The following is a 9,773-nucleotide window of genomic DNA, read 5'->3' as shown; positions in this document are numbered from 1 at the left end:
ATCCCATCCCATGCATGCCACAAAATTATTTAACTCAAATCCGAATACTAGCTAGTGTGCGTTTAAAAGTAAAAAACACAAAGAGAGAAACAGCCAAACAAAGAAACAGAGCTGATGAGAGCAATGGTCTCCGGGCTGCGGAAGAGAGTAGCATTGCGCCGAAAGCTTCAAATTCTAAGGAGCCTTACCAAGACAAAATCCGTAATATCATCTGTTCTTTTGATTTCTTGGTACAAACTAGCTAGCTAACCTATTAAACATTCTTTGTGTTTTGTTGGATGTTTGTACTTAAAGGTCAAGAGGACCTCCATAGTCGTGGATGCTTTACCCCACATTTATATGCTGAAACTCAAGCTTGAAGAAGTCCACAGAGAGTACTCGCATCTCATGGCTATCAAGACAGATTACATAAACCTAATCAAACATCTTCAAGTCCGCGAGGTCTCTCTCTCTCTCTCTCTCTCTGTACTCTATATTTATCAATTTTGTGAATATTGTATATGCATGGATGGGCAGGAAGTGAAGGTAGAGAAGATTGAGAAAGGGTTTCATGTGAGAGTGAAGTGTGAGAAAGCAAAGGCCACTCTGGTTTCAGTTTTGGAGGTATTTGAAGAAATGGGTCTCAATGTTGTGCAAGCTAGAGTTTCATGCAACAACAATTTTTCTATGGAAGCCATTGCAGTTGTAGCTGATCACCAAAACCAAGAAAAGCTGGATGTGATAGTTGTGACACAGACAATACTTAGGGCCACCAAGATTAATCAAGATGGAAAGGAGACGCATGAATGATTTGTAGTTCCTCAAGTTAATAACTCTTAACTAGTAGTGTTGAATCTTCTCATCAATGTATAATGAAGATATTAATTGATGCGTATGTAATATAGAAGTATTTTTGTGTCACTTCCACTTTGAACATCTGAAAAAGGTATTGAAATCTGGTAATGAGACCAAAATTGAAACTTCATTGCGTTGTCTAATTTAGTAATTTTTTAATTGATTTCAGATCACTATTTTTTTGTGTGCGTGATGAATATACGGCATATGGAAATCTAAATACAAGTAAATTATACATGCATATGTTGAATAAAACAAATTGGAGTGAGACATTAATTTTCTGGATTAAGTGGAACTGTACATACACATTGGAATGTTACTACAAAAATTTCTTGTATTCTAAGTTCTTTGCTCACAAGGAGTTTCGATGCAAGAGAACAAGCTTTAATGCATGTGTATGTAGTTTTTTGGGGGGTTTTTGTTTCCAAGCCTCTAATTTTTTGTTTTTCAATTTTTTTGGGGTTTTAGTTCTTTGCAATTGTAAGATAGTGCTAGAGCAATGTCGTTCTTGAAAGGCTTTTTGCATTGGTAAAGATATCACAAGAACGATCACTCGAGTGCTTGGATTAATGACGTTGTTAGAGTTTATATCATCTATTTCATGATTGGATTGATTGTTTGTTTGTTACAGCAGTTGGGATATGAGAATCTCGTTCGTTTAGGGACGAGGAGCATTCATGCATATGCTTCTTCTTTTTTCATGTCCTCAACATCTGTCTATTGGAATATGAATTTGTAGTCTGTTGGAATCTATTTGTATTAGGGCGTGTCCGATAATTAACGAAATATGTATGTTTGAATCTATATGTTATATGCCATATCAATCTATATCCATTTGTCATTTGTCTAAATTTGGAATCTGCATGCCTGCCTGCCTGTTCGCCCAGCGAAGCCTACACACACATCTTCAAACTCATGTTGCGTACCGCCATGAGTTTGAGGGGGTGTTGGAATTCATGAGTTTATTTAGGAAATTAATTAGATATTTGATTTGATTTTGTATTAGGGTATTTTTGGTATCTTATGCATTAAGGTTTCTTATGTTTAGGTCTCTAGCTTGTAATTTAGTTTGAGAACTAAGTCTGTCAAAACGTACGCCTTAGTTTGTGTTGACCCTAAAAACTATTAAGCCTACGTGGCGCACAGGCTGAGTAACTAATGAGTTAACTACGTTATTCGGTTATGTGCGGGGAGTGCCAACTCAACTGTCGAGCTTGGCCGAGGAGTAAAATGTGTTGATGTTGCATTAAGCGCTCTACTGACATCTTAATCTTGCGACTGCGGCCAAGGAAGGAACAAGTCTCGACCTTGAGGTTCTAGAGCCTGAAGACAAGGCTGCTAGTTTTGTGAAGTTCAATATCAGATTCGGCTTTCAATGTACCAAATGTAGTAACCTGGTAACACTTCACTTCGCCGAGAATGCTATTGAGATGACCTCTACCAACAAGGACTCAAAAATCCTTGTCGACCAAGACTTGAAAAGGTAATCAGTCGACTTCGAAACAGTGATGTTTATCTAAATTGAAGGTGCTCCGCGATCGGTTGACTCTACATCAACAGTACTGTTTATCCAAACTGAAGATGTCACCGGTTGCCTTCACAATGCTGTTTATCCAAACTGAAGATGTGTTGAGGAAAATAAAAGAAAATAAAAATCTCAAGGTTGTTAAGAGGTTTCGCGTAGAGCGAGAGTTTGTGCATGACAATTTGTGTGTTGAATTTTAGAGGTTATAGTAGCGAATCCCTTCATAGCCGGGCTAAAATCATACTCAGATTAGAACTTCTCAACCTAATCTGATTAGGTTTCGGCCAATCCTAACTCCAAAAAGACTTTGAACCAAGCTAATCATCAAACCAGATTCATCTCCTAAGTCTCAACATTCTTAGCCTCTTAAGACTCCTCATTGCACTAGGTCTCGACCACTCCATCCTTATCCAAACCAAGGTATTAAATATCGATGATATCGGAAATATCGGTAGTCCAAAAACACGGAAATATCGATGGAAATATCAGGATATTATCGATATCGATAAAAATAATATGGAAACCACGGAAATTGTAAGAAAAACTTGGAATTTTTTATTGAAACTTTGCAACATGTTTATTTAGTCAATTATCTATTAGTTTATCACAAAAAAATGGAAGGAAATGCATTGCATGATGTATTTAACTGATTTAAGTTGATTATATAGCGAGCTGGCAAACATTGTGAGTGTAGAAAATATGTAGTAATTAATGAAAGATATTTAAACACACCATAATCATTTATATATAATTTTTAATCAATCTCGTTGTACAATTTTCTATTAAAAATTATTTTTATTTTTATTATTATTTCTTCTTCTTCTTCTTTTGTTTTTTTTTGGCAAACATTTTTTCTTCTTGTTTTCAGATGGTGCCAACTAACCAATCCAAAACCCTTCTTTTTCTTCTTCTTTTCAGACACTTCCACCCGTGTCCTCACCCCCCCCCCAACGCACCCCCTCGCCTCTCTTCCAAAAGCCCTTTTAGACCGCCTCAGAATAGCAACCAAAACCAAATATCCTCCCTAGAGAGCCCAGAAATCTCTGACACCCCGCACACCCCTCCCACAGCCGATCGCCATGTCAGGACTCAAGAGGACCCATCACGCAGGACTGGGAGCCCGTCATCATCAGGAAGAAGGCACCCAACACCGCTCGCCGCTCCGAAGCTGAGATCGAAACCCTCAAGAAAGGTTTTGTGTGTTCCCCCCTTCCCCAATCCCTAGAACCTTCTCCCTCATTCCTCTCCTTGGCAGCTGCGACGACGGAGCCTCGGCTGCAGTTGCGACGACGACGCCTCCAGCAATATTATCGATAATATCACAATATATTTCCTATAATTAAGTGTATACGTTTGAAAATATCGCCTACTAAAAAAAACGATATTATCGGCGATATTTCGCCGATAATATCGATATTTTGGTCATTAATCTAAACCAATCCGTCCTGCAACAGGATTCGGCAGATCCTAACTGGACGGCCCATGATAATTCTAAAAGAAGACTACTGGGTCGAGAATTACTCCTAGCTCGGCCCAAAACAATATTTTGGGCCCAAACAGTTTGTAACCGTTTTGATATTCTTGTTTGTTTTGTTTTAGTGATAATATTTATAGTTTCATTATTTGTTCGTCGTTTGTCCATTTGGCACTCTAATTTTCAACACTCCATAAGCACTCAAAAACTATATTTTTAACTGTTATAAAATTCTACTATCTTTCTTCCTCGGTTAGTATACATGAAATTTTAGTTTGTCAAGATGATTAAAATTTTAGTTTTGTGTACTTGTAGGCCTCGTTTGGCAGCTCGGACTGTACTGACTATTTCTGTCGGATAGGATAAATAGCCACCGGATAGTACTGACTAAATTAATCGGGCGTTTGGTGCAGTATCGGATTAATGACCGTATTATTTATACTGTGTTTGGTTTTATACCGGATAGGCTAAATCAAACTTAAAATTAAATTAAACTTATAAAAATAAAAATAAAATATGAAACCATCCCTTCTTCTTCCCTGTTCTCTCCGCCGGACCCCTCAAACGCCCTCCCTCTCTCTCCCTTCTTCTTCCCCGCCTGCCTGCACATTTGGTGAGCAACCATGAGTCATCAGATCCACATCAACCCAAATCAAGATGCAACAAACGAAACAAACTAACGATTTGTTGACAAGGTTACCTCCTGCACTGCAACATCGCAAGTGGAATGGACTGGCGGCGGTTTGACAGAGAGAAGGAGAGTAGTTTGTTGGCGTTTTGAGAAGAGAGGTTTCCCAGACACCATGCCGGGCAAGAGAGTGCATGCTTCTTTGCAAGACCCAGTTGCAGGGGAGGACGACGACGGCGACGGGGAGGACGACGATGGTGAGAGAAGGTGACGGGGGGGAGGACAACGACGCCTAGAGAGAGAGAGAGAGAGAGGGCCGAGAGAAGGCGAGAGAGAGAGAGGGCCGACTAATAATCCCGGCCTTTTGGTTGGTTTTATTAGTCCGGTGTATACCGTACTAAATAAGCACACCGGTTAATTTAATCCGGCGCTTATTTAGTACGAGTGAACGCCAAACACCCGCGTCCGTATAATTAGTCCTATCCGATCCTCTATCCGATCTGCCAAACAGGGCCGTAGAATACACAAAATTTTAGTTTTGTGTACTTACTTGTAGAAATTCTATTTCAGGGGACTTAAAGAAGAAATTGACTTGGGGCCTTCCATATGCTTAGGCCTAAAAAGGGAGGCTTATAAGCTCCTGGGCCTTTCCTCAAAAAAGGCGGCCTAATCGCAGTTGGTGTTTTTTTGGTTCGAAAACGGAAACTTCACTAAAATAGAAAGAAACTGTCAGACCGCAGGCTGAAACCACAAATGCACAAACGGAAAAACAAAACCCTAAATTGCAAAGCCCCAAAGTAACAAAACCCTAAATTGCAAAGCCCCAAAGTAGCAATACACTTTCAAAGCTCCAAAAACCCAAATAGAAAACCCTTATCAACACTCAAAAACACCTTGAAGAAAACAGACATCAAACAAGAACCATATATAAATCAGATGGCGTTAATTTGGTTACATAATATCAGTACTACTTTTGGCCAGGCTACTGAACTGGCCAGGTTAGGGTATTATTGCCCAGAGCTCAAACCCTAAATTTGCCTTTACTGGGGATTGAAGGCGGAGATGGAGGTGGTTGTAACTGGCGTTAGGGTATAATGCTACAGAGCTTTTCTTTGGTTTATGCAGTGTGTAGGGGTGCTTTATAAATTCAAGTTTGGTCCTTATCTGATAGGTAGGTTGGTACTTGGTAGTGACACCTCTGATTAAAAACCAAGAATTATGGTATGAACTAGTAGGCAACTTGCAAATCAGTCTCAACACTTCCTTATATATTTTAGGAAATTACATTGTTTTATTTGGATAAAATTTGTTTTCATTAGATTATATCTTTCATAACATGCACTTTGAACTTAATTATAAGTTACGACATGAATATACTACTAAGGTTAATTTATTGATGAGGGTAACTAAGTAGGGTGATAAATAGAGTTAGATTACAAATCTAGCATTCGAAGCCCTACTAATAACCTGGAGAAGTACATATCAAACTCAAACTTATGAATCAACATTTTAAAGTAAATTCATATTTCTTACCTCTTTAACAGAAAACTTTCTATCCAATCCAATCCAACTTTACAGTGCAAACAGTTGCATATTTTCACACATGTGCAATGTACGTGCATTGGTGTTATGGCCGTACCCATCAACTTCACCAATGAAAGCTTCTATAGCAATACAATTATGCAACTGTTGTAAATGTCGACGTTGCCTACTTCAACTAGCACCCTTCAAGGACTTGGATTCTCTGCCCTCTCATTTCAGTACTCTTTTTATGCCCTCTTGTTTTGTGTGGTCACGGTTAATCCATGCTAACATTTTATATTGTTTTTTTATAAAAATAATAAGACAAAAAAAAATAGTAATATAAAATATTGACGTGGCTTAACCGTGACCACACAAACAGGAGGGCACGGGAAGGGCACGGAATTAGGAGAGCAGAGAATCCAAGTCCCTATTGAAAATTACAGAGCAGGCCTGCAGGCTGCAGCTTCAATCTTGACCATCAATAAATAGTTTAATTATATATCAGATTGATGTGACCCGCTTGATGACGAAATGCTAGATTGCTTCTTTGAAGTGCAGTGACAAAAGTTACATACATGCAGATTTAATTAGCTTAAATCCTTGGAGGTACACAAGGGGCCACTTCCATAGTTCCTTGTTAAAAGCTTTCACCCATCGGTTAAATAGGACGATTTCTCAATTTTCATGAACATATATCAATAGTTGGAGAGTTATATTCTAACTGTGGTTGGTCCCAAAGAGCAATGCATCACTCCGACAAAATCAAAAGTCAGAAACAAAGCTAAAGTCAACCAAATAATTAGTGTCCCTTCCAGGAAAATGTCATATAACAATTGTACATTCGATTCTCCAATTCCTAACACTAACATGTATTCAAGAATTTATAAGTTGAACCCAAAATATGGATGAAGTACAAGTTGTCAGGTGATCTGTTAAATAATGATAATGCTTGATTAGCTTAAGATTTATCTAAAATATGTTGGGTAGAAAAAAAAATATTTTGTCAAATAATAAATTTTATCAAATTATAAACGTTTATATATCAATTGTCAGGATATTAGAAAGCCACCCTGACATGTCTAACTCCGGCCTCCGGTAGCAGCCTTTATTCCAAAATATCAACAAGGCGATTGATTGCGCTCCATTGCTAAGTAAGAACACCACAGTGCTACGTTTATTGGCTAAGTTATGAGTATATCAACAAGAGTTCCTTCTACGTTTAGGTGTGATTTTGTGAAGATGCCAAATTGGCTTGGGACAAAGGTTAACAAGGTGAATCCATCTCGCGCCCCCACCCTAATTAGACATTGTTCTGAGTGATATATCTTCTTATCCAGGAGCAAAGCTAGAAAATTAGTTTACCGGGGGAATAATTAAGTAGAGGCTTATCGGGAAGGTAAGTATTAAGTAGAGGCAGATGTAAGACTCTATCCTCGTTGCATGCCAATAATAGTGGGCGGAGTGCCAATAATTTTTTCTAGTTTTTCGGTGAGGCATTTCTTGGAGCACTTGGCTAAACCATACTATTGTGTGCTTAGCGTACATCCCCGACCTTTAGTGTTTGTTTAATTGCGTGTTTAGGTCAATATTATTACAGTCACTACAAAGAGTTAATCAAATATGTAAAGGGGCATAGCTCTAATTTATAAGACAATTGAGAGGAGGTAAGGTTAATGGGACTTTATTATTTTAAGAAAATGATTGTTAAACTTTTCTTAAAAACGTTATCATTATATCTAACAATATATAGGTTTTTCCCTGCTCTTCTTGATGAATTGCAATAACCAGCTTTGATACTCGCCTCCCAATGGTCTTAGAAGATATTCGAGTGGTAGAGTTGCACGGAAGAGATATCAATGTTGTTTAGTTTTTGTTGAACTTGTCTGCGTCACGGAAAAAAAATTGAAGAAGATATAACTTGGGGTAGTTTTGTCAAATTGATTGAAATTATGTATATTTTTTTTTCCCAGCCAAAAAAGTTGAGACACCATTCTGACCCTCTCAGTATTACACGGATCAGGACAACATGTGGGTTACATTCCGTTGGTTAATATTGCTTGTTTTGATTTGCTGGGAGATCACAAAGCTTCAATGCGACATATACTCACCCAAATATGGCCCTCTCTTTCTTATCACATCGTAGTCATAAATATGAACATGCTTGCTTCCTATTCAATGTTCCTGTCGAGCGTAAAAAACATGTGTTTGGCTCTTAGGAAAAATATTCAAGTCGAAGATTTATTTCTAATTTAAAATATGATTGAGGAAAGCCATTGGGAACTTTCCCTTCCTTGAAAATATACATAATTGTGAACAGGCCGCATATCGCGTTTTACTACAGTGGTAAAAAGCAATTATGTTATGCACTATGGTGTTTATGCATTATAGTGCGAGTTCGATCTTACTGATTCTCCTCATTTTTAACAACTAACTATTGCATGTGGTTCAATATTATAGTGGATAGAAGAGAGTTGAGTTTTTACTCATGCATATCAGGTTCGAAATTTCTCCATCTCTCCTAACTTATTGTAATAGTTTCAAATTCTTCATTAATAATAATAATTAAAAAGAAGACTCTGAGCTGTGACATATGTTTGAGGTAGAGCGGCCATGACGGATGCAGTGGGTGAAGGAATACTAAAATGAATTAAATTAAATGAAAAAACTATTAAAAAAAACTAGGGTAAGTAAACATTGTACAATATACAAAGAACAGTATAAAAGTCGTATTCATATACATATACACATTGCTTCACGGCACCCATGGATGGGGTTCTAGAAGACTTGTATTTATTTAGAGTTTTGATAGTTTTGATGTAACATATAGGCCAATTGGGACTGCAGGAATATTATTAACTGACTTGGTCAAGTTTTGAGGCTAAACTTCAGTTTCACGCCAAAATTATAAATTTTGGAACTATGTCAGATGCCTCAAATTATCCAAAATGTTTTAGAGATATTATTTTTGGCTTTGTCTTCAGTCATGTCCCCTAAAAATGTACTAAATGCTCTGCAATTAATTAAAAACATATGATTATCTTCCACCTTTTGGGATTACTCTATGTCTGTAATTCGTTAATGAATAGTTTTATTGTGATCATAACATTCTATCAAGTTTAATTTATATTTTGTTTTTATGTTAACACGATATTTTTTTTTAAAATAGAATAATAACGTTAGTGAACTAAATAGTTAACTATTTAAGAAGATTGGAAAGGCCGAATACACTACCACGATCGGCTGACCTGACACTATGATGAAAAGAAAGTTAAATTCACGTCAATACTGCTTAGCCTAGCTTCAATAGGTGTAATTTGACTTTTCTTATTAATTAATGGATAATTGATTTGAATTAAATGGGGATTAAGAGCCCTTGAGAGACAGGAAGGAGAAACAAATTTGGTGAGATCATCATGGTTATATAAAATGAGTCGATTAAACAACATTATCAATTTATCATGTCATTTAGATAAGTCATATTCATACATGGTACTTGCCTCTCTATTTTCCGTGTATCTACGGTTGGGGAAGGAAGTCCGTGTGAAGTTAATTAAACCGTTTTCCATTGAATTTAACGAGGTGAACATAATTAATATCCTTGTTTATTTATGATTAATCACAATGGAGTAGGTGTTGACAAACTTGCAAAATGGGCTTCGGATCCTTTTCACCAAGTTTACTAAGGCACACAATCTGAACATTTGAAATTTGATCCAACGGCTACAAACAGGGGCCCACTTTAAAAATTATAATAACTTTAGCCGTTGTATCAAATTTCAAATGTCCGG

At 37.2% G+C, this 9,773-nt stretch overlaps 1 protein-coding gene and 1 long non-coding RNA gene across 2 annotated transcripts; one reads left to right on the top strand and one right to left on the bottom strand.

Moving 5' to 3' along the window:
* On the top strand, positions 1 to 964 carry LOC103427867 (transcription factor bHLH61-like). The gene is made up of 3 exons (XM_008365947.4): positions 1 to 201; positions 295 to 441; positions 517 to 964. The coding sequence occupies exons 1-3, from the start codon at positions 115 to 117 to the stop codon at positions 787 to 789; spliced, it is 507 nt and encodes a 168-aa protein (XP_008364169.2). The 5' UTR covers positions 1 to 114; the 3' UTR covers positions 790 to 964.
* Positions 965 to 4,248: 3,284 nt separating this feature from the next.
* Positions 4,249 to 5,035, bottom strand: LOC139195981 (uncharacterized). The gene is made up of 2 exons (XR_011581074.1): positions 4,534 to 5,035; positions 4,249 to 4,435 (listed from the first exon to the last, which is right to left on the bottom strand). It is a non-coding gene; the product is annotated as an uncharacterized lncRNA (long non-coding RNA).
* Positions 5,036 to 9,773: the final 4,738 nt, after the last annotated feature.

Source organism: Malus domestica, chromosome 05, assembly GCF_042453785.1.
Source record: "Malus domestica chromosome 05, GDT2T_hap1".
Taxonomy (NCBI): Eukaryota; Viridiplantae; Streptophyta; class Magnoliopsida; order Rosales; family Rosaceae; genus Malus; species Malus domestica.
Note: the sequence above shows the minus strand (reverse complement) of the source record. Positions and strands in the feature narration are given on the sequence as shown.

What these genes read in the sequence shown, in the direction of transcription:
- LOC103427867 (XM_008365947.4), top strand. Translation starts at nt 115, where the DNA reads ATGAGAGCAATGGTCTCCGGGCTGCGGAAGAGAGTAGCATTGCGCCGA. An exon ending in GCCTTACCAAGACAAAATCC is followed by an intron (nt 202 to 294) that starts GTAATATCATCT and finishes TTGTACTTAAAG; the next exon opens with GTCAAGAGGACCTCCATAGT. An exon ending in AACATCTTCAAGTCCGCGAG is followed by an intron (nt 442 to 516) that starts GTCTCTCTCTCT and finishes ATGGATGGGCAG; the next exon opens with GAAGTGAAGGTAGAGAAGAT.